The sequence below is a fragment of the Polyodon spathula genome, chromosome 1 (assembly GCF_017654505.1).
Source record: "Polyodon spathula isolate WHYD16114869_AA chromosome 1, ASM1765450v1, whole genome shotgun sequence".
NCBI lineage: Eukaryota > Metazoa > Chordata > Actinopteri > Acipenseriformes > Polyodontidae > Polyodon > Polyodon spathula.
Window position 1 is genome coordinate 26,625,237 of NC_054534.1, and position 24,204 is coordinate 26,649,440.

The 24,204-nt window shown below is 40.2% G+C and overlaps 1 protein-coding gene across 2 annotated transcripts in view; it reads left to right on the forward strand.

Annotated features, from left to right (window-relative positions):
* The first annotated feature begins 345 nt into the window (after positions 1-345).
* LOC121316318 (septin-11) overlaps positions 346-24,204 on the forward strand; it is a 36,919-nt gene continuing 13,060 nt past the window's right edge. For both annotated transcript variants that reach the window (XM_041251373.1, XM_041251381.1), the window contains exons 1-7: positions 346-696; positions 11,380-11,494; positions 15,093-15,288; positions 16,147-16,333; positions 19,104-19,265; positions 21,434-21,530; positions 23,884-24,052. In XM_041251373.1, coding sequence (XP_041107307.1) covers positions 670-696; positions 11,380-11,494; positions 15,093-15,288; positions 16,147-16,333; positions 19,104-19,265; positions 21,434-21,530; positions 23,884-24,052 — 953 coding nt within the window. In that variant the 5' untranslated portion in view covers positions 346-669. The remainder of the gene's footprint in view (positions 697-11,379; positions 11,495-15,092; positions 15,289-16,146; positions 16,334-19,103; positions 19,266-21,433; positions 21,531-23,883; positions 24,053-24,204) is intronic.

Here is a 24,204-nt window from a genome sequence, read left to right on the forward strand (position 1 = left end):
CAGTAAACATTCAATATTTCAGAGCAAAGCAAAGTTTACGTTAGGATTTTGTGTTTTTGATAGTAAATACGTGACAGTAACTGGCCCTCAGCAGAGGTGTGACGGGATTCACACTGCACTATAACCCTATTCAACCTACAGCAATATCACCCATTTACCAAATTTAGCAGGCACCAAAAGTTCACTTATAATAATAATAACAAAAAAACAAAACAACAAAATGCTAATAAACTTTTTTAATTTTACACGCACGACCATACTTCCACCAACAAAACAGGAAATTATAGCTTTACAGAGTGAGAACAGCTGCTGCGCGTCCTTTACTGAGACCAGGGAACAGGGATCAGGTGAACGGGGGAGACAAAGGCACGCTTGAACACGAAGTCCAGTGATTCTGAAAACACTGCGTCAAGATCTCTAACGAAAGCAAATAATAACACCTGCACTAACTTAAAAAGTAGTTTTTTAGTTCATAATGAATGTATGCACCCCTGTCAATAAATATAGCTGTAATTGGACCCCCCTACTATTCGAAGCGGAAAGTTTGCGTTACTGCGCAGGGGCCATGTTGATCTAGTTGAAATCGTGCGAAGCTGATGCTCACATAGGAATTATTTGAAGTGGCGCACGTTTTAAAAAAAAAAAAAAAAAAATTGTAAAAAAAAAAAAATGTCTGTTGCTGTTGGAAGTAAACCTGTAAGTACTGTTCTTCGTTAAATAATGCTACCTGATTATCAGTGCGTAAAGTAACATGCTAGTGTTAATATTTTAATGGTAAGGGTGGCCATTCATTATGCACTATGTCATGTAACATTCTGCACAATAGTTATGCTTAGATGCATGTCTAATTGTTTTACTTGAGTAAACGATACCTATGCAGCCAATATGTATGCGGATCTATAAATTAATTCTAAAGCCTTTTTTTGTTTTTGTTCTTGTTTGTATTAATGATTGCGGATCTTTGACGTTAATTGTTGGTAGTTATTTATTTATTCTTCAAAGCTAGATCATACAGAGACTGTACTAGAAAAGGCTTGAACTGCAGAGCTTGCGATAGATTAGGGGTATCTCTCACCTTTTATCTTAGGTTGTAATATCATTTGTTTAAAAGGACATTAAACTCGCTAGAATATAATTTTTTGTTCAAAACAAATGTAAAAAATGTGTCGGATTAGACGGGAGGTGTACCCTCCAAACTAGCATAGAGGAATTATGCATATATATATATATATATATATATATATATACACCGACTGGATGGGTGGCTTGATATTTGTTTGAACATTTAGTATAGTGCAGTCGGACTTTATTTAGTTAATTTCGTAAAGCTACAGACATAGCTTTCTGTTTTGCAAATTGGTACTATGCTGGACCAGATGAAGTCGCCTCACCCGTTCTCTTCTATTTTGGAAGCTTGCGGTACTGATGAAGGATACTCTGTGTGCCTGCTTTAGTGGAAAGAACAGTGTGGGTGTGCGTGGGTGGATTTATATAAGTTTTTAGATTTTTATTGGAAATGTAAATAAGCTACAGCAAGTTTAATTACACAGATCAAGTATACATTTAATCAGTTTAATGATGGGATTGGTTACAAAATTCAGCTCTACTGAGAATGCATTATTGTAATCGATACATGTTTAAAAAACACATTTTCTTTTGCAACCGGTTTGTTTGGTCATCTGCATAATCAAGCAACATCCCAAACCTTTTTTTTCCCCCCCTTCTGGAGTTGTATTTGTACATGTCTTGTGGTTATAATGTACAGTATATTATCCTTGGCAGCGCAAACACTTGAACTAAAATGTCAAAGTAGTGTGCTAATTGCTTCACAAGATTGCCTCACTTCTGTGAGTGCCGTGTTTGGATACTTTGTGGTGTCAGCTCTGATCTATTATGTTAAATAAATAAAGCAGCAGGCCAGACAGCTGACCAGGATGTGCTCGCTAGACGGTGTCTGAGGGCGTTGGTCTTCTGATCAGCACAGTAATCAATCAACTATCGGTACATAGTTTAGGCTTTGGCAACATCATTTAGTTTCTTGTATTTAGACATCATATGCGATATGCGGAGATGAATGAAAGCATTGCAGGTTTTTGGTAAAATGGTCTAATATCTCTTGGTCATCTCATAGATGATGATACCTCTGTACTGTATATAGTGCTGTAGAGTGCTTTTGCATTACTTGTAACGTGATGACCCTTCTAATACAACTGTTAAATAGTTACCAGGAATCTCTGAAACCTCATTCATTTCAAGGTAACAGTGCGTGCCGGGGTACCTGAGTCCACTTCTGACACCAATGTAACGAACCTGTTCCCGCAGGCAGGCGCATTGCACAGGGCGAGGCAATCCACACACATGCGGCGGAGCCGGCTCTCCTGTACAGCGGTATCTGCGCTCTGTTTCAGTGCGAGAGGACCCGGGTTCGCGCCGCCCATGTGTGAAGTGCTTCGCCCTGTCTAATGTGCCACTCTGCGAGAACTGAGAGCGCTCTAGATGAAGTTACTCCCACCCACAAAGCTTGCCCTATAATTAACACAGACAGTAGTATGTATTTTCACGGGGTAAATTAGTGTAAAATCTGTAATTGAGTAGGCATTAAGAAAGAGTCTTCCATTTTAACTGCAATGTTACTTTGAACTACTGTACAACCACGTATGTGTTTTTATGGAGCTGTAAGGGTCCAAATTAAATCTTTAATTCTTAAATTAATTTATCAATTCATAAATTATTAAAATTAATTTGTCAATTCTTAAGTTCATTTCAAAATTAATTTGTTTAATACTTAATCATAAAGCTGTTTGCCAAATGATCGTTCGGTTTCATTTGGTAAATGATCTTTCAATTTCATGTGGCAAACGAAGACTTCTTTAAAGGTTGTCAATCACGTGAGGGGGCAGGGTTTTTCCCCATGAAGTGACCAATCAATCGTACGAGGGCGGGTTCAATTGACTGTGCTGTAATTGTGAAGCAAGACTCGTTGTGGGGATGATTGGCCAATAGGGTAGGTTTATTCCAACTAATCTTCTCGGTTTTCATGACAAACATTGAAAAACAAAATTATTTTCCAAATAATTAAAATAAGACAGTATTTATGTAGCAGACGCTGTTATCCAGTGCGGTTTACAGTTATTACAAAGTACCGTACAATACACTACCGTACCCCATGGGCTCTGGAACTAGGGGTGCTGGGGGTGTGGCAGCACCCCCTGGCTTTGCATGGCTTCCATCATATACAGGGGTTACAGTTTTGTTAAATGGCTTTCAGCACCCCCACTTTAAAAATTGTTCCAGTGCCACTGCCCTACCCCCAGTGAAAAGGAGTTCTTTATACATACATGATGCCAGCAGTTCCTAATGGTCGGGACAGTCCCGATGCTAAAGTCCTGATATTTACACATTAAAAATAAATAAATAAATAAATAAATAAAACATTTATTCTGCACAGCAAAGTTAGTGAGAGCCACACACGTAAAGTAATGTGACAGAACTATACAGTTTTAATGTTGGATAAACTGAACTAAACTTTGCAAAAAGACAACCCCACTATAAGTAATTAAATAGGTTCAATGATGTTATACGAAAATAAGTAAAACAAAAATTATATTGTGGCGTACCAAAGACAAGGTCTGGTTAATTGCAGTGCTGAAGTTTTAGTGGTCAGTCTGGTCCAGAATCTGCATGCTCGGTCTGTGGTTAACACCTCAAAGCATAGTGCAGTAGAGCATGTTAAGCTTCACGTGGCTAGTGCCTTGTAGCAAAGTGGGTAAGTGAGTGCAGGTGAAGGCAACACAGCAGTGCAGAAGAAACAGATCGACAACGCTATCCAGGCGCAAGGGTGTTTATTGAATTAACAATGTTCAGAGCCTGACGGGAAACACCTGTAAAAAATACTGTTGTGAACACATAACACAAAACACAGACACAGGTACATAAGTGAGTGAATTAGTGCTCGTGGTACAAAGACAGTTCTCCGTGAAACAAAGGGAAGTGCTGGTTTCCGGGTTTGATGCTGGCCTTCGGCTACAGCTCCGGCTCGTTTTAGTAGTCTAAATAACAAACAGTTTTTACTAGACAAACACAACACTCAAGTTTCTCGTAACACAGGGTCTCCTAGGTTGTTTCCAACCATTTACAAAGCAACAGATCACTTCCACTATGTCCCCTATTTATACCCTCCATCATGACCCCTTAGTTAACCAGCACATCTGCTCCTCCAATCCACGGATGCCACGCCGTTTCCTGTCCGGGTCGTTGAGTTCAGGGAACCGTAGCTCCGCCTCTTTTCTAGATGGACGACTTCCACCTATCCCTGGGAATAAGTTGTCATGCCATTTAGTCCAGGGTACTTTGTTCCCTTTACACGGCTCCCTCACAGGTTGGGAGGGAGATCTAACACCAAGAATCATTGTCACATGCCTTCATCAGTATAGCTTATAGTATTAGGTCTGTGACAATAAAACCTTTTTCAAAAAGTTGCTCAGACTGTCAGATTGGTCATTCCATGGTATTATTGTTGTGTGGAATTGCAAAAATCTAAAACATACCTGAGGGATTGAAGTTCTAGTGGCATGTGAGTAATTGCACAGGCTGTTCCTGCCTTCCAGCTACAAATAATGCGTTTGACGTGTTCTGAATGTATGTAGCGCAATGTGAGCAAACCAGCTCCCTGCAGTCCTCCAGCAAAATTATAATTAACGGCAGAGGGCTTACATCCAAGAAGGATGTCTGCTAGAGAAAGTTTCATACGATGCACAGGTAGCAAGTGCTTGCATGACAACACTATAACCCAGCAAAACTACAGCAGTTCAACATATGGTACATGTCATTGTTCTGTCTCTTCCTTTTATATTAGTCTATATAATGGTGGCTGTGCATACCTACTTAATCATTATAACATCATCAACTACATGATCGTGACTGTACTTCAGAAGAGAAGTGCAACGATCCAGAGCTGTTCAAACTGCCACAATACACCACAGTGGTGTTTGTATCCATTTGTAGAACTGGGTTGTGCCAACAACTCTAATCCCTGTTTTGACAACCTCACCGATCACCGTCTCGGACAGCCACCCCATTACCGTTTCCTTAGTCTTAGTAAACAGTAGAAAGGAAAACGACTGTGAAGGTTCAGAAGGTCCACGACGCTAACACACTGTCGGGGGGGTGGGGTGGGGGGCCCCCGCCCGCAGTCAGTCATTATCACTTTGAGTCATTGAATGCAACGGTGGACTGAGGAAGGATATAATAATAAAAGATAAGAAATGACCAGGGAATGTTGCTGTCTGGCTGCAGGACTCTATGTCGCGTCAGTAATTATAAGTGTATACCCCTCTTAAGTGTCTGTTTCCTATTTTACAAGTTAGAGATTAGATTGTGTTTTTCGTTATTTCTCGGTTACAAGTAAAACCTGTTTCGCACGGCAGTCAATAAATTATTTTGAATAACTTTTTTGTTTTTCTCAATAATATAGTCTATAGCTATACCACTGTCTGGGAACTTAGGAAGCAAAATTAGACAAGGTTGGTTTCTAAAGTGTCTTTTTGAGCATGTTTTCCATTAGAACTGGGCGTTGGTCACAAAAAAAATAATCCCATCTTAACATTTTCTTACAAGTGATGGGTTGCATTTTCCATCCCTTTTTTTAATTTTTTCTCCGGCTACCGCAGCTTGGCATGAGGGGAGCAAGGAGTGGAATGTAACTGGGAGTGTAAATGGAGTCCCAGCTGTAACAGCACAGCCAGCCCCCAGGACCTCTGGCAGGGCAGTGTCTATGTGAGAGAGAGGAAGTCACATGGACCACGCCAAGGGCACCTCCCTCTTCATGTGTGCTGGCAGCACTGCAATAGGATTCCAGCACCAAACAAGGGCAAGAAATAAACTGAAACCACACTGTCACGGTCTGCAACAAAAACACACGACCGCAAAATTAACTAAGAAATAATGGAAATGCAGGCCGCATGTGACATACAGTACAGATAGAAATGTGTAGTTCAATTAATTGTAGGCAAAAAAATTATTCATTACTTAAAAAATGTTGACGTGATAAACTGTACTTTTATAATGTATCACTTTAATAATACTTTCAATCTGCCCCAAAACACAATGTGATTTAATCTTTCTAATTCATAACAAGTGACAAACGATATTAGATTTCTCTCTCTCTCTCTCTCTCTCTCATCCATCCCTATATATATATATATATATATATATATATATATATATATATATTTTTTTATATTTACACACACAGAGTGCTACCCCGTTATAACACAACCTATTCTAATACAGAATTGCTTACACGGTAAGGTTATGGCTCCCATTTCCCCCATAATTCAGTTTGATTTGGGTGAATGTTCCAGATATACAGTACGGGGGGGGGGGGGGGGTAATTAAAATCAAAAAAAGAATTGTAAGTTTGTTTAGCTTTGTAATTTATTCTTTTTGAGGTTGCTACCTTTTCCTATTTAAAGAGTGAATTCGATGTAGTTGATAGCCGGTTTCAAATCACTTCAACTTGATAGAGGGGTCGAGACCTATTTAGAGCATGAGATCACTTGCGTGAAATCTCCTTGTCCAAACACTTAATTTAACACTCAAATCTGTTTAATTTGAAAATCATTTGTGATCAGGGGGATAATGCACTCATAACTGCTGAATGTTTATTTCAGCACTTTATGATAACAACCAAAACAGTGTGAAGCCTCAGAACAGGTGTTCCGTCCGCCGCCACCCACGCTGCTCCTCAACATAGCATCTGTTCAACACAAGATAGCACAGGAGGCATGTTAACTTACCCCTTCAGCACAGTGAATTGGCCTTTTCTTTACCCTATAGCTCCTTGTATACTAGGAGTACAACAGAGTGCTTGCTATTCATTATTTTTGCTATCTGTGAAATATTGGAGGTAGGTGCATGGAAATACTAGACACTTCTAGAGGATCTATCTTTGTGCCAAGTCTGGTCACAGACTGGATTGTAGACTACAGATGGAACCATCCGCAGCCCCAGGTTGGGAGAAAGAGCAGGTTTAGTTTTACACTCAGACTTGTTTTAAAGGTGCTGGTGGAAATGTGACAGACGAAAGAAACCTCATTGCCCATGCACTAGGCAACTGATACTGCAAGTTCACATACAGATTTGTCAATCTACACTTTATTTTCAGAGACCTGTGCAGCTTGCTAGTTTTAATTCAGTCCGTTCAGTATTAAGATGCTGCAGTGTTTAAGAGCCTTGTGACCTGTTTACCAACTTTCTGTTTGTAGTTAATACCATGTTTCTATCATCTTGACCTAAATCATGTTCCGCCGCCCCCCTGTCCCGTCGACCCCCCCTCCCCGTCTACTTCTGGTCCTAATCCAGCATGCTTTTATTATCCCTCCTTCACTGTTTCAGCAGGCAGTGTGGACTGCACGCTGGCTCATAGAAACGTTTCAATAGAAGAACTGGTGACTACCTAAAAGGGTTTTCATACTCCCTCTAGAGAAATGTTTAATTAATTGCATAATTTATTCTAGGAAATAGGCTGTGTTCTTCTGACTGTCTGCAGGGGATACGATGTGTGGTAGCAGAATTGCAATCCTGCAGTCTCAGTTGTTTGTGAACAGGTCATACATATGTAGCATACACTTCCCAATCATAAATGTACTGTATATAGTTGTATTCAAGTATAACTCCCTTAAGTAAGAAAATGTATTTAAAACTTTGGTTATCACTGTTATTTATCATGCATATATTTTTGTGGGAAAGCCATGTTAAAAACGCCAGTGGTTTAATTTATTGGTAGTTTCTACATATTTTCCTTGGAATTCAATCTAAATGTCCCACAGAATTTGGAGCATTTTCTCGCGGGTTTCTTCTGGCTCGCAGTGTTGTGTTTAGTACTGTGTTTGTGCCAAGGACATACAGGTTGAGTAATTGGTGTTTATGCAGTATTTTAGGCCAGTGAAATGTGTAACATGTGAAGACTGTTTACCCAGCTGCTGGGCCCTGGCATTCCTTCACGCTTGTTTGTCACATTGATGTCATTAAGAAATGGAGTTTACAAGATTCAGTGGAATGCACACGAGAACAGTTAGAAACGAGAAGGCCATTTGGTTCAGCATAGCTCGTCCGGTCGCTAGTGACCAATTGATCCCAAGCCTCGTCAAGATGTCTTTTTAAATGATCCTAATGACACAGCAGCAACAACATGGCTGGTGCCCAATTCTATACACCCACCATCCTCTGTAAAATGTGTCTCCTTTCAACTTCCATCTGTGTCTTCTAGACCTGGTCTCTTGTGTTGTACATGAAAAAGTGACGAGTGTAACACCTATCAATTCCTTTTAGGACTTTAAAAACTCGCCTCTAACCTTTCTTTGTTGTTGGCTAAATAGATTGAGATTCCCTTGACCTGTCTGCATAACTCCTGTCTCTTAGCCCAGGGAGGTTTGTTCGGTTTCTATCCAGAGCCACAGACTTCTTTTCATAATGTGGGGACCAGAATTGAATGCAGTAGAGAAGGCTAGGAAAGTCCCTTTTTAAAAGTGGGGTGGGTGTTGTTTGTTTGTTTGTTTTTGCGGTGCAATGTTTTTTTTTTTTTCCCATGGTCAGTTTTAGTTTGTCTTTATCCATGTCGATTTTATATAGTTGGAATAAAGCACTCTGCCCTCCTGAGTTATGAGTTTTATTCTTGAACTAGAAAGAGTAAAGTTTCAAAGGTTATTGTAGTAATGTGCAGTCTTAAGGCCATAAACATAATTTCCAGGCTTAATATCCAGTTATATGATGCACAGTTAGAAACTCCCACTAACCCAGTATCCAGTCCCACATTTCAGAAATACCCTGAAGTAAATTGTTTTAAATGATTAGGTGCCAGGAGTCGGAACACCTTTTAAATATTGTTTCCCCCTTCTCACTACATTAACAACTCAAATTATACCTTATTCCTGCCACCTGATTGTTTCAGTAATAGGGCTGGGAGGAGGGTCTGTGATTCCTGGATAATTGCTTCCTAAAACTGCAAGTCTCCACAAAGAAGTAGGCTCCAGTATACTGTCACTAAATCAGCTGTTGCTTATGGTCATTACAGTAAATTGTGATATTTACAAATGTGAGGGATAAAAAAGGGGAAAACCCTTAAGGGAAAATGTCTATTCTGTTAATTGTCATCCAGTTACAAAAAGGCCTTGTTTTTTTAACCCTTTTGAATCATTAATCTGCTGTAGTAGAAATCTGTAAGATTGAATCATATACCCTTAGTAGTAAGAGCACTCCTCCTACAGCAGCCTTTGTGCAGTTTCCCTGTATTGTCAGCTTTATTGCAGTGACTGTCCAGTGTGGTTCATTCTTCTTTCAAACTGCACTGGAGTTTACGTGACCAATCAGGAACGCTCTTCTGTGGTGCCCCCGAGGGATAATGTGGTGATAGTTCTTCTTTTTATTTTTTATAAATTTATAATAAAAACTTTGGATTGCTCTTTTACTATTAAGTTCTGTAAAGTAGCTTAGTGTTTACATTTTAAAATCAATTGATACCCAAGAATTTTTGTGCATTTTTTTTACTTCAAGCTTTCATCATTTATTGATTCAAGATTATATATAGAGAGAGATTTCCGAGAACCCAAGTGAAACTCTGAATTATTACTATTTTATTTTTTTTGAGTCTGTCAAAGAATTATATTGTATAGCTCAGCGGGTTTAAGAAGGTGCATGTGTCTTATGAAGATACTGATCACTAATTTCATACAGATGTAGGGGATGGACGGGGGACATTTTACAAACTTACTATTTTGCCATAAATGGAATCTGACTTTTTATTTTAAATTGGTACAGTAGTCTGTATTAAAATCAACTTTGAATGTTCATACTTTCAAATTTTTATTTATTTATTTAATTGTGCTTTTTTTTTTGTTTAAACATGTTTGATTAGGCACTTGTGATCCGAATGCTCAATATCTGTAGCTTTACTTTTAAATTCCCTGTATTTGCGAAGTATACACATTCCTTATGTGAAATACAAGTCGCTTGGAAATAACTTTTGAAAATGTTTGTTTAAAGATTAGTTCATGATCAACGGAATTCAAGGATGTTAGGTCTCTGTGTTCCATGAGAATGTGGTGCTTGGGCTTCAGCCGGAGTGCTGATTGAAACGAATCCAAGTAAAGCATGCCACTGAATCGGGTTTCATTGCAGATTTTTTTGCGATATTGCAGATTACACAAAGCCGTGATGGGCAGCTGTCATGCGTAATGCTGACTCTGAAACTCTTATTTTTTTAATTAATTTTTTTTTCAACAATGTTAGTGCCTCAGTAGTGCCAGCAAGAGGGAGTGACTTTATCCTGAAAATAAAGTAAAGTTCCTGAAAACAGATTGTTCATCTTTCCATAGATAATGGTGCATGAGTGAGTACTGAACCCAGTAGGGTTGTTGGGACATTGCCCCTTATGATTGGAGCTATAGTCATACATATACTACCCTCCAAAAAAAAACGGGTTCAATTTAACTAAGCCCTCAACCCCATCAACCTAAAATCATGTCAACTTAAATTCAGTCATGTCTGTGAAAATAAAAAAGATATACCAGTTACTGAAAAAAGAACCCTATTTCCTATTTTGCAAAATGACCAGAATCCGCTGCCTAGTATGTAAAACTAGGAAAAACCTTTGCTATTTTACATATGTATCAAATGAGACACATGACTGTACTATCCGAACCCTTGAGCAGCAGATACAGCACTACCGAAGGGCTTTACTTTACTGTAAGGATGCGTTAGCCCTATGACTTGAAATTTCAATCCAGGAATGGGAAGCTATTTATTGTCTGTTGTGAATCCTCTGTGTTATTGCATGTGTGCTTGTACACTACAGCCCCTTCCCTTCTGCAGCAGAGGTCTCTCCTATATAACGTATTGAGCTTCAATGCACAACTTTTTTTTTTATTAAGTTTGAAAACTTCAAATACAAATGATGAGAATCTATTCCAACACATTCTTGAAAGGGAATGAACTTTAGCCATGGGCTGTCTTGAATAGCATTGCTGCAGTCTTTGTGAGAGGAATTGCAGTTAGATTAACTCTTTCCCAGGGAGTTATCATAACCCTGTCTTTGAGAGGAGTGACTCCCTGCTGTGTGGATCCCATCTCTGGGAACTCGGCAATGAGGAACTGACTTGGACTAATTAGTACTAGGTCAGAGATGCGTATAGAGTGCACAGGAGGCTACTTTTATAAACACACCAAGGAAGTCATATTTGTATAAATGGAACATTAGCTTTGAGAGAAAGGGGTTCCAGTAAGGTTTACTGAGGGTGGTTTATCTTCCAGTTGTACTTTTGTAGCAGTTTTATGATGATTTTAAGTCTGATGTGTGCATCTCCTGTGTGTTTTCAATCTCAGAGTGAAGATCTGCGGAACTTGACTTTATCTGGTCATGTTGGCTTCGACAGTCTTCCAGATCAACTGGTCAACAAATCCACAACGCAGGGTTTCTGTTTCAACATCCTTTGTGTGGGTAAGTACTGCCAGAGCCGTGAATAAACAGATTTAACCCTTTATCTCCCTTTTAGAACCTGGAGTTACTATTCTGTCAGGCAGTCATTTACAAGTGTGATGTACTACATGAAGTGCAATTCATGTTAACAGTATTAAAACAAAGCCTCAACTTTGCTTTTGTGATAGAACACCTACATCAACTGGCCTTTGTGATAGCTAAGAGTTGACTCCTCATACTGGTGTTACAGCGGCCAGTAGAAAATGTACTGTGCCTCCTTTTTAATATTAGTAATAGTCAGCATTCTTGTCAAAGCTCCATTGCCTATTTTGGACAAAATTGATTTCCCCAGGGCATGAACAGGAATCGCTCTATGATATAATACATTTAATTATTTTTTTAATGCATTTATTTAAATATCTGACAGTCTATGCCAAACCGAACACCCTTTACTCTGTGTGTGTGTTTGGGGGGTGGTGTCGTGGGGCATCCTGGAGATTCTTCAATCTCTATAAATAGCAGGATTTCACAGTTGCGTAACAGAAGTGTGTCATCAGGGCTGTGCGAGTGGGCAGGTTTATTTGAGGTTCATTCTCTGCGTTTTTTTAAATGCAGGCTTATTAGTGGGTTGTAATAAATGATTCTAAGGAATTGGCGGCTGGTGACATCACTGTCAGCATGGGGAAAAGTGTTTTAAGTGTAGGACAAAACCTTCTGTTAACAGGTTTCCATGATATGATTCCACAACCCTGTGTTTAAGATCTGTTCATGTCAAACAGGAGGAGAATACTGTTGTCTCGTAAAAATGGAACAAACACTTTCTGTGTTTAAAAATGAAGTTTTATAGAAAAAAACAAAGATTTGTACCAGCCACGGATCAGACCCTGTCCTGTAGTACACAGCAGCTACTGAAATGTCAATGTGCTGGTTTTTTGTGGGCAGTATTCATCATTTATTATTTTTATTCAGATGTGTATCAAGAGGACCAGGAAACCCTGCATCAGCATCTAATCTATTTCTAAATTCAAAAACTATTTAGACATGAACTTTGACACAGTTAAACTATCCAGTTGCCATGCAGAGTAAAAATTAACCTTTGAAATAAGCTTGTTTATCCCCCAATATTGTTGCTTTAGTCCACAAGAATTTTCCAAGGTGAATGAATTTGAATGCCATAGCAGCCAGCTGAGTCTAGAGATCACAAATTCCAGCTCTTAAGATTGCGTACAAAGTTTAGAAGTGATTGGTGGTAAAATTGCCTTTTAATTGTGGTCTTGCTAATAAACTGTACAAAAGGAAGCAGTAGGAACAGGCCACTGAAGAGAATAATGTCTGTCTAGTGCAGTGAAGTGGACTTGTCAGAGACTTCCAAGTAATGCCTGTGAGGCAGCTGAGCAACCTGTACATTTCCTAAATAACCATGACTCAAAGTGAATCCTGCCAAGGGCAGAAGAGGAGAGAACTACAAACCGATGATCTCCTACATAATGAAACACATGGCTGACACTGTAAAAACACAGCAGACAGTGTTTAACCCTCGGGGTCAATTAGCTCAGCCCCTTTCTCATGTGAAGTATCTTTGTCTAGCCAGACCTATAGCATCAAATTCAAGGGTGGGAAGTAGGAGTAAGTATCTAATAATTGTGTATACTTATTCTGGGTAAACGTAGGAGCAGGCATGTGCAATCACCATGAAAAACATGATAGTTTGTTTTTTTTCTCATCAGCACAGCAGATCCGTATTTCTTTAATATCTGAAAACAGATGACGTCTCTGTGTCACTTGGTGATGGGGGTGGAGGTGGAGCTGGTGGTAGTAGCTGAATCAGGTGGCTGTGCAAAGTAAATCATTTGGCTGGGGTTTAGTCAGTGACCTTTTGTGCCAGAGGAGATTGTACTTCCATGCCTAAAACAAGATGACACGAAATGGTCATTGTATAACTGGGGTGGGGGAGGGATATGAACAACTTTGGTATCCTCTACTAAAGCCCTACTGTTGTTTCCTTTTAAGATTTAAACGTATTTATCAAAACCCAGTTACACAGAAGACCACACGTTTAATAATAATTTACCGGCTAGAAAGAACAATGGCACTGTATACTATCTGGCACAGTGCTAGCATTGCACCAAGGGTGCCTCCCGGTTTAACCTTATATCAATTGAAGAGCATCCTGAACATCCTACTGGGTTGTTGGTCCCACTGAATCAGAATTTTGCTCATTAGCGTAGTGGCTAAGTTGAGATCATCTGACTCATTTCACTTGTAGCCTGAACTGGATTTGATCCCAGGTCTGCTGTGCCATACCTAGCTCCCTAGTTAGATGTTGCATCACTTTTAAATTCTCAGGCAGCATATTGGCTCTCTGTGGTGTCCCCCCCACCTTGTGTAAATGTTTGCAAGTTGAGCCCATATTTCAAACTGCTGTTGTCAAAGCACACCTACCTCGTATCCCCTCCCTGCCTCCCATGTCTTTTAGGAGTACTTACGTTGATGGTTTCAAACCAGCTCTGTAAAACCCAGGTCTTGTTTTATTGCATAAATGTGTTTTATAAATAAATCTTGCTACCTGGCTTGTGAGTGCTGGTCTAGGGAGGGATGATGTTTAAAGGCAGAATAAGAAGCAACCGACTTGGCAAGAGTAAAGACCATTGTCCCTTTTGGTTATCTAGCAAAGCAGTGTACTGGTGCTGCTGAGCCTGCAGCGCTGCAGGATAGTGGATAAGTACATTCCTGTAGCCGATAAATCCCAAACCAAGTGTTGTTTTATGGGTGATTGCTGCCACATTTTCTGTAATTCCACTTCAAAACCCGAGCCACTGTCTTGATTTGAACACAATGTTTTTGTTACATAATGGTTATATCTGCACTGGAAAGGTTTAAGTAAAATAATCACGTCATGAGGGGGAGGGAGTGTAACAGAGCTGTGATGAGCCATATTCCTAGATGATTTCATATGGTAATCAATCATTTGCTCATTTTATTTTGAATCAGTCTGTGAGCTGTAAATTAGACAGGTAATGAAGCTAAGTTTCTAGTAGATTCTCTTTCTGGTATTCTATTACTCAGCCCATTGCCTGACAAATGGGGCTACAGTTTGCATAATCTTTAGTTTTAAGTGCTAGTCATAAGACCATGACTAATGGGGAGGGTTGTTCCTGGAGTAAATCACATGGCTTTTGCTGGCACAGCGTGCAGCGTCTTAAAATTCATCTGGAACCAATTAATTAGCATCAGGAATCGGCCATTTTGAAGGGAATTGTTTGTTTCATCATGAAAGCAGCTCTGTTCTCTACAAGCTGATAGTAATACATATGCATCACCAATGCACAGTTCATCACTACTATGCCATGGTTTTGTTGTTAAATCACCTTCTTTTTATGTAAGTCTCCTAACTGGCTACCATTTGCTGCTCACAGAGGCACAGTAATATTGTAGAATATAGATTTGTGTTTAGTGTTACTTTAGAAAAGCACTGTTAAAAATTATAATACTGACCAAGCTGTTGGTCTGTATGCTGCCTTCTGCACTCAAGTACTGTCTTTCCTGTTTGTCCAATGTCTGAAGGATCTCCAGCTTTTCTTGGTATTAACCTTGTATTCCTTCCTTGCTATATGACCAGGGGAGACCGGTATTGGCAAATCGACCTTGATGGACACGCTGTTCAACACCAAGTTTGAAGGCGATCCCGCTTCTCACAACGAGCCCGGGGTCCGGTTAAAAGCACAGAGTTATGAACTCCAGGAAAGCAACGTGCGTCTAAAACTGACAACCGTTGACACGGTGGGATTTGGCGACCAGATTAACAAAGAAGATAGGTAAATATATATATATATGTAGTAATTTAATATGGGGTGTGGATTTTGTATGGCCATGTCTGATAATATTTAAGACCATCCATTTTGTGATCTGTGGTTAGTAATGAACGGACGACTGTTGTAAGATTGTTCTTTGCTATTGGGTTGTGACTGTCTTGAAATGCTTGACATTTTCTCAATTAGTCCTTAACTGACTGCTCTGAGGGTATAATATCAGGGCATTACAGGACATGGTGCTCCTGTTCCTTATGCTTTGTAACTAGTGCTCCTTTTCTACAGCTGTGTTCTGCCAAAAGGAATACAGATCAAATGCAGGTCTGCTGGCTGCCAGTGAGGACCTGGAAATGTAATTTCAATGCCTGCAGAGTTCACAGCGTCTCGGAACTAAGCAGGTGGTTGGAAAATGCTTGGCCCTGTTCCCTCACCAGCCATGTGATGCCTGTACTGCCACTCACTTTAGTTACACAGCTTTTTGCAAAATGGGTGATGAAATCTTTAACAAGACGAAAATAAAATGAACAAATCTAATACTGTAGGTAAATGCTCTGTAGTAAAATAAAATATCTCCCTATTTCTTATCCACAACCTCATTTGGGTTTTAATGTTTTTGGCCAGAGAAATGGAGGTATATATTTGTGTCCTTGGCATTTGGTTTTTATTTAGGGATGTTTTTATTTTTCTTATTCTGCGTCTGGTGTGTGTCTGTTTTTAAATACTCCCTTGTCCTACTAGGGTTTAAAAACAGGATGGTGGAACACTGTCTGGGGTAACGCATCAAGTAACAGCAGTATATATTAAACGAGTATTAAATACTATTGTGCAAAGTAACATACAACGATCTTTGTGTTTCTTTTCTAGCTATAAACCAATAGTTGAATACATTGATGCCCAGTTTGAAGCCTACCTGCAGGAGGAGCTGAAAATCAAGAGATCCTTATTTAATTACCACGACTCCCGGATTCACGCCTGTCTGTACTTCATTGCCCCCACTGGACACTCGCTAAAGTCTCTTGACCTCGTTACAATGAAGAAGCTAGACAGCAAGGTAATGGATGGTATATTTAAATATGATTAGCAGATTTAAGTATATGATTAGCAGGTGTGTTCCTTGAATTGTTCTCTACATCTGGGGGGGTGCAAATCAAATAATAATACACCCCTGCTTGTGAGTGGTGTTTTTGTAAAGTAGGTCTGTATCCTCCAGAACTTAACTTGGTCCCCTTGAAGTACTGAATGTATCGCAATACGGAATGACGGAACGCAGGAGGACAAAGCATTTTGTTCTGATTCCAGGCTGTGCCCGGTACTGCTGAGTCTGACTCTGCAAGGTTCTCGTTTCACTGAGCACTCTACAGATAGGACTCCTTTCTTTTTCAGTTTCACTTTTTTAGCACATATTTTAAATTTGCAAAAAAGAAAGCCCTACGATAAATATTTTAAGTAGTTTGTGTCTTTACAGTTTATGGAAATAAGTCGTACAAAAACTATTAGGGCATCATCATTTGTTAGCTGGTCTGCTGTGTTGAGGGGTTATTTTCCAATTTTGCAGCAGCAGTCTGCCAATTTTAAGTGGAGTTTTTTTGCAGTGTTGATCTTGTTAAGTAACAAGGGCCATATTCATACAGCATTTAACTCAAGTGCTATAAAAAGAAAACAAAACACTTATGTTACAAAGCTTCAAATAAGTAACTCTGGAGATGAGATTAAATGGACTATCTTCCGGCAGCCGGGGATACAGTGGCGGCAACCTTCTTTGTGCACCCTAGTTCTTTTCTGAATAGTTCTGTAACCTTACAGTTTGTGCAGTGAATATGGTCCTTACTCTCCTAAATGCCTTTGAGCATGTCTGCTATAAGCCGTTGTGAATCGTAAAGTACTGTATTGCTGGGAACACCATTGGGCAGAAGTGGTGCGGGCATGGCAGTGAAGAAAAGCACCTCTCCTTGATTGTTATTCATGGGGCAAACTGCAGAGGATCTGCATAGAAAAAGATATGTATATTCACATTGCTGAGGCCCTGCAACGGGAATAACAAACTGTCATTTACACAGTACTCCAGCACTAACTGTTCAGTCCAGGTAATTAAGCAATTCCCTCTCAATAACCCCACTCTCTGTGTGCAATCTGTACACGGAGAGTGTATTGGTATAGTTTCTTCTCTGCTGCTGTGCACACCCATATAGCATTTGTACTCTAATTTCTCTGCTCACATGCTGAATGCTGCTTTTGAATGGTACTCTTTCTCATGCTTATGCATACAGGAAGACATCTGAATCGATAACTGTCAGCTGTATGTTAATTCATAAAGGCTTGACTCGCGCTGAGGTTTTTTTCACTGGGTTTGCTGCAGTTGTTCACTGTCTTTAGAAATGTTTAGAATTCGAGGCTGGAGGTATGATTTTTACCTGCAAGGATATCTGCCTGTAACCTGTATTTTTCCCAGTGCTTTAGTGGCATCTTTTCACAGATTTGGCACTCTGGCTCTTGTTTAATTGATAAATACCAAATATCTTGTGTACAGTAGCCATCAAAAGTTTACAGGCAACATCTACACCGTGGGAATAATGAACCATGAAAGTGAATGTTCTACTCCCGAGTGTGTCAACTAATCAATCAAAATTACACTTAAACATTGTTCCTGGAGAATCCAGTTGTGGTTTAACCCAGGTTAGTACATTCTTTCATACACATTATTGAGAGTATTACAGCCTGGGGCTCCTAAGGAGGAGCCTCAATGCATGTCTCTATGTATGTTGCCATTTTACTATCGGCTTCACCAGTGGTGATAAAACTTAATTGCAGCGTTCTTTACAAGAAATTCTTGAGAGTAATGGAAGTTGTGTAAGTAAACATGCGACAGCTGGAAGTCACGGTGATCTGCTTTTTCGTGAAACTGATGGCTCTAGTTTTTGTTTTGTACAGCGATGGCGACATACTTGTTCATCATCCCTCTCTGGAAATGGTAAACAATCCAATGTGCGTCAGCCCTCTGTTGAAACAGATCACTTCCTGCAGTCTGCTGCACATGTGGCCTGCTCATATATGTATATATATACACTCCCAGCGTGGCTTGTTGTGTAGCGTGGACTCCTACAGGTCTCGGTGGGTTAGGTCCCCTGACCCCCTTTTACTTCCTGCCAGCTCTGCTCAGCAGGTTTTTCACCTGTCAGCCACAGAAATCACAGGCCACTGGCTGCCAGGGCGCAGTGCCACCAGACCACGCCTCAGACACTGGAGACCATGGCCCTGTTCAACTTTTAAAATCCCTTTTTAAAAGGGATAATGACGTCTGTTACCTATTTCTATTTATTCTATACTAGAATAATATGAACCATACTGGTATTTATCTTGTGCCCTTTTTATTGGTTTTCCACAGCACATTGTGTCAGTATTACAGATCATTTACTTTGTTATATACATAAGAAACGTATGTACATGTGTGATTTTGATGAAACAAAATAAATGCAATGGTTTGTCGGGCAAATGCAGTATTGTAATATTTCATGCATAGTGACTGACAGCTGCATGCCTAAAGGTAAGTAAGGTTATACAGTAGTGTGTGCTATTCTTCTAAACAATACTTCTTGCCATTGTAATATATTATTTCTGCAAATGCAGTACATTAGTGGCAGCAGAGTGCCTTTTCTGCTCATTAGCTTAAATCCAAATTATATTAAAGTTCATTACTCAGTTTGACCTGTGAAACTGGTTACTGAGTTTTGCATTGGGATTGCTTTTTGACGATGTGCCGAAGAAATAGCTTAAGGGGTAAATTGAAAGGGCTACTTATTAGTTTGTTTCTTTATTTTTTACAGGTGAATATAATCCCAATCATTGCCAAAGCGGATACCATTGCCAAGAATGAGCTTCATAAGTTTAAGAGTAAAATCATGAGTGAACTGGTCAGCAATGGAGTACAGATCTACCAGTTCCCAGCTGACGAGGAGACTGTAGCAGAAATCAATGCCACTATGAGTGTAAGGCTTTTCATTGATGTTTTTGCTGTATCTGTGTATTTCTTTAGGTAAATCAAGTTAATACTGAATTCTCAGGAAATAATTCTTAGTAATTCACAAGGCCTTGTAACGTTGCTTTGTTTGCTAATTAATTCACCTTCATATTTAATAATTGGTTTGCCGTCATGAACACAAATGGATTTCCAAATTCTGTGCTGCGTTTGGGTATTTGCGGCACTTGGAAGTACTGCCTGGAGCATTCGCAGGACCGTCTGTTAAATTCAGTGGGCCTTTACAGGTCACAAGAGAGTCGTGTGCAATAACTCTTGGCAGAACCACTCTGTAGCGATCTGGCTCAAATGTTCTCTTACGTACTGTACAAAATGGAGTTTAGATAGAAATACCATGTATTTATATATTATTTATTTTATTAGTACCAAGTCAAAACAAAGAATTTGGGTATTCCAGTTTGGTTTCTGAAAGCTGTTTGTTTATTTTTGTTCTGTTCAGCAGTTTCTGTAGTAGCCTTTTGTTTAATGTGTGATTCTGAAGCTAAATTGCGACCGAATCGTATTTTCTCCAAAGACACATTAAGATTTGCAAGACAATTACCTCAGTGTGCATTTACAGTTTCTTTGGGAAATATCTTGACACGATAAATCGCCAAAATATACTTTGCTGTTTTTGCTTTGTCGTCCATTTCTGCTATTTTACCTCCAATGCTGAAAACTAGATTTTAACTTTGCCCCACCCCCTACTGCACAGTACAGATCACAGAAAAGCAGCGCAGACACACTGATAGACAGATTTAAAACTTGTTGTCATTTGAATAGTAAACAAGAACGTTAACCACTTTGGATAATTTTTTTGTAAATGTTATTTGTGGATGTTTTTTGTTTTTGCTTAAGTGTAATGCACACAGGACGGCGGAGGGATAAAAAAAGGGCCTATCTGTAGAAGGAAGATACGCAGTTTGCGTGGCTTGCTTTGTGCAGTAGTTCATTTAAATGAGGTTTCTGTTTTTTCCTCTCTGTACTTGTCCGGTATGCATTGGCCCCTAAAAGAGGTGAATTTTGTGGTGACCCCTCAATTTCATGATTTCCACAAAATCGTGATTTTAGGTAGACCCCTATTTATAGTCAACCCTTCCATGTTTTTGGAGTTAGCTGTTTGTGTGTTTTGGTTTTTTTTTTTTTGCATATGCATTGTGTCACGTTGATAATAGTGTAGATTAGTGGTACTCAACACTGGCCCTCAATCTATTCGAGTCCTGGTCTTTATTCCAGCCAGGTCCTAAATTAGTTAATTGCCTCATAGCAGCTTCAGTTAACTGCATTAGAACCTGCTTGGAGTAAAAACCTGGGCAGGATTGGCTCTCGAGTTTCGCTTCTTGAGAGGTATAGGGGTGTCAATAAACCCTTCTCTTTTCAGACTTACTCAAACTACACTCTTGTATCAAATTATGCTTCTGTTCTGAGGGAATATGAAGGAATCTGTGGACAATAAATATTTCAATTCTAGTCTCCTCCTTGTGGCAGTCTTTGCTGGTTTCCTTCCTGTTGACGTCATCATTCTTTGAAGAGCACATGTGTACAATCAGCATGGCTCTGGTTGTGTTTATTATGGGATTTTCTGTTTCTTGCTTCGTGTTTTTGCCTGTACATACCGTATGGCTGCTGTCGTGACAGGACACTGTTGCTTCAGTCTTAACAGATTTTTCCTGGTTAGAATTTTATAAAATTGTAAAGCAAAAAAAAAGGACTAAACCGAAAACCGAATCCGCACTATGCAAACAATATTTTTTTCACTTTCTGCCAAAAAGCTGCCAAGCATAGTGTTGAAGTTGTATTTTGTATGTTTTTGGCGGGGTAGTTAATTTCTTCCAGGCTTCACTGGTCGTACTAAATGTATTTTTGGCACCAGTAACTGTGATCTTTCACAGATAATGCAAATAATTAGCCACAGTAAAATATACAAGCATTCAGCTAGGCTTGAAATCTGATTACTTAAGACAGCTGTATTCATTTTACACTGAAGCGTTGTGCAAATATATAACCTGCAATTAACCAAACAAATTGTGCAGTGTACTGTAAAACATACTGCACAACTGTGTTTTTATAGTGTAAACCTGACATAGCTGACTGAAACAGGAAGTACTGATTCATCCTCCTCTCTCTCTCTCTCTCTAGGTCCATCTTCCATTTGCTGTTGTGGGGAGCACTGAAGAGTTGAAGATTGGAAATAAAATGGCCAAGGCAAGACAGTACCCCTGGGGTGTTGTTCAGGGTACGTATCTGGTTCTTAGCAATTCTTACTTCCATATGGTACCATTATCAAAAAGGAAAACCGTTTAATTTACGGTCGTCTAATGTGACTTCCAAAAAATCCTTTTGCTGTTCCAAATTCTAAATAAAACCAGACTTGTTGTTCATTGAAAATACGCATCACTGGGATATTTTTTAATCAGAGATGGGGACTAATTTAAGGAGTGTTCCTCCTGTATGAGCAAATATGTTTTTTTTGCCACAGTGTAAAAAGCTGCTTCAATCAAAGGTTGATTTAATGATATAATCCAAGTAGATGTCAATGGCGTATAACAATTGAACAGAAGTTGTTCAGTGAAAAGGGCATTATAAATGCTCCCGGTACAGTACGCAAGGCCTGTCAGTGCAATCATCTGATCCTGCTTTGACACAGGAAGGCTGAGCAGCTGGTTGATTTCCACTTCATCAGTGTGACCTCATTTGGATTCTGCTGTGCAGGTCAGCTGCTGTTTCCTTCATCTGCCATGAAGAAAAATGCTTCCTCACAAAAGGAAAAGCAAATAGTTGACTGAAACCATTTTGCTAATCGCATTAAAGTTGGCAGCCAAACCTACTGTAGCATTAATCTATCTCCATATAACATTCTTGTTTTAACTTCATGCATGACATATTTTTAGAATCCCCCCCCCCCCCCCCCATTTGCTTTATATGGCATCCTCGTATAACTCTATCATGTATTTGCGTCTTCCATATAAAGACTAGTAGGGTTTTTTTTTTCTTTGTTTTTTTAATTCATCCACATGAGAGGTTGCAAAGTCCTCCCAAATGGCTGTCCTTGGTTTTATAGGAACATCTTCAGAATTCCTTCTGCATGTTTTATTAAAGTGGAACTGCTAAGGAGAACTCAATTAATCCGTGTGGCAGGGTGGTGGGCAATTCACAGATACACACGTGAGACAGAAGGTTTAGTTGAAAACACTGCACTGGTGCCCAGTTTTATTATTATTTTTCTTTGCTTTTTTTTTTTTTTTTTTTTTTTTAATTTAGTCATTGCCAATTATTATTTTTTATTTTCTCCCCAATTTAGTCATGTCCAATTATGTTAGGCTCAGCTCGCCTCTACCACCCCTGCGCTGACTCAGGAGTGGCAAAGACTAACACACGCTGTCCTCCTAAGCGTGTGTACTCAGGCGACCGCTTCTTTACACACTGCAAACTAACCATGCAGCCACTTCAGAGCTACAGCGTCGGAGGACAATGCAGCCCTGGGCAGCTTACAAGAGCCCGGCCGAGACTACAGGGGTCGCTGGTGTGCGGTGAGCTGAGGACACCCTGGTTGACCTAGCCGTCCCAGCCCTTCCTCCTGGGCGGCGGTTAGCCAATTGAGCGCTACCCCCTAGGAAGTCACGGTCGGCAGTTACACAGGCACGGAGCGCTTTTACTGGATACGCCACTCGGGAGCCCACTGTTTTGCTGTTGTTTTTTTATTTCTCCGCCAGATGGTGCTGGTGCCCACCTACCCTGATACCAGCGATGGTAGCAGGCAGGTTGGTGCCTAAAATAATTAATAACAAAAGGCAAAAGAAAGGAAAAAATAAAGCTACAAAACAAAAGTGCTGCTTACGCAATGCCCCCACCGCTGGCAAGCCCGTCAGATCGGGTCTCCATCCTACCCTCGGCTATGCTCTATACACTGGGGTGGCCAGAGTTCCCCTCTAACAATACACGTTCCCATCGGGTGTGTAACAATTAATTTTAATTATTATTCTTTTCTTTAGTCAAGGCTGGCTGTCTTCCTTGGCCGTGCTTGCCTGTTTCATTCTCTCGCTCCAACCACTGGTGTTCCTGACTGGTTTTGTTTACGCCGGCGTCCTCAGCTGGGTACCCCTGGTTATGGCCACCCGCATGCATAACAGAGCGTAGTTCTTATAGGACTAGCGACCCCCTAAGGCCCACCTCCTCAGAGAGGGAGAGATCACACCCCCCCTCCCAACCTGTCCGGGTTGTTGCCATGACTGACAGGCGGAACTCGTGGGGCTGCTGCCCTCCTCCTGCAGAACCACGCATGCACCAGACAGTCAGAACAGAACTCGCCCAGTTACACTCAGGTTTGACCTTTGAAAACAAATATACCAGATACTTAAAAAAATGATATTTGTCTGTGGTGAGTTGTTTTTTTTCCAGACCAAGTATATGTTTACTTCTCTATAATGTGATATATTAAGTACAAGCTGTACTGCAATTGGTTGGATTGTACCTCCCTATTAAGAGGCAAGTTCAAATCCTGATTAGCACATGGCATGTATCACTAGCAATGCAGTGAAAGTGGCAGCGTCCTGGTTAACTTACTGCTGTTCCTTTCTGTGCCCCTGCAGTGGAGAATGAGAATCACTGTGACTTTGTGAAGCTCAGGGAGATGCTGATCAGGGTGAACATGGAGGACCTGCGGGAGCAGACGCACTCCCGGCACTATGAGCTCTACCGCCGCTGCAAGCTGGAGGAGATGGGCTTCAAGGACACAGACCCCGACTGCAAGCCCTTCAGGTAACTCGCTGTACCGAGCAGCAGCTGAGGCTTGGAGGGGGTTGGGGTGGGTGGGGGGGGGAGAATTCTATTCTCAGTGGGAGAACTCCAGAACCACAGAGCAGTGGGTTTGTCAGGGCAGGCATCACAGATGTTGTTGATTCAGTGCATAC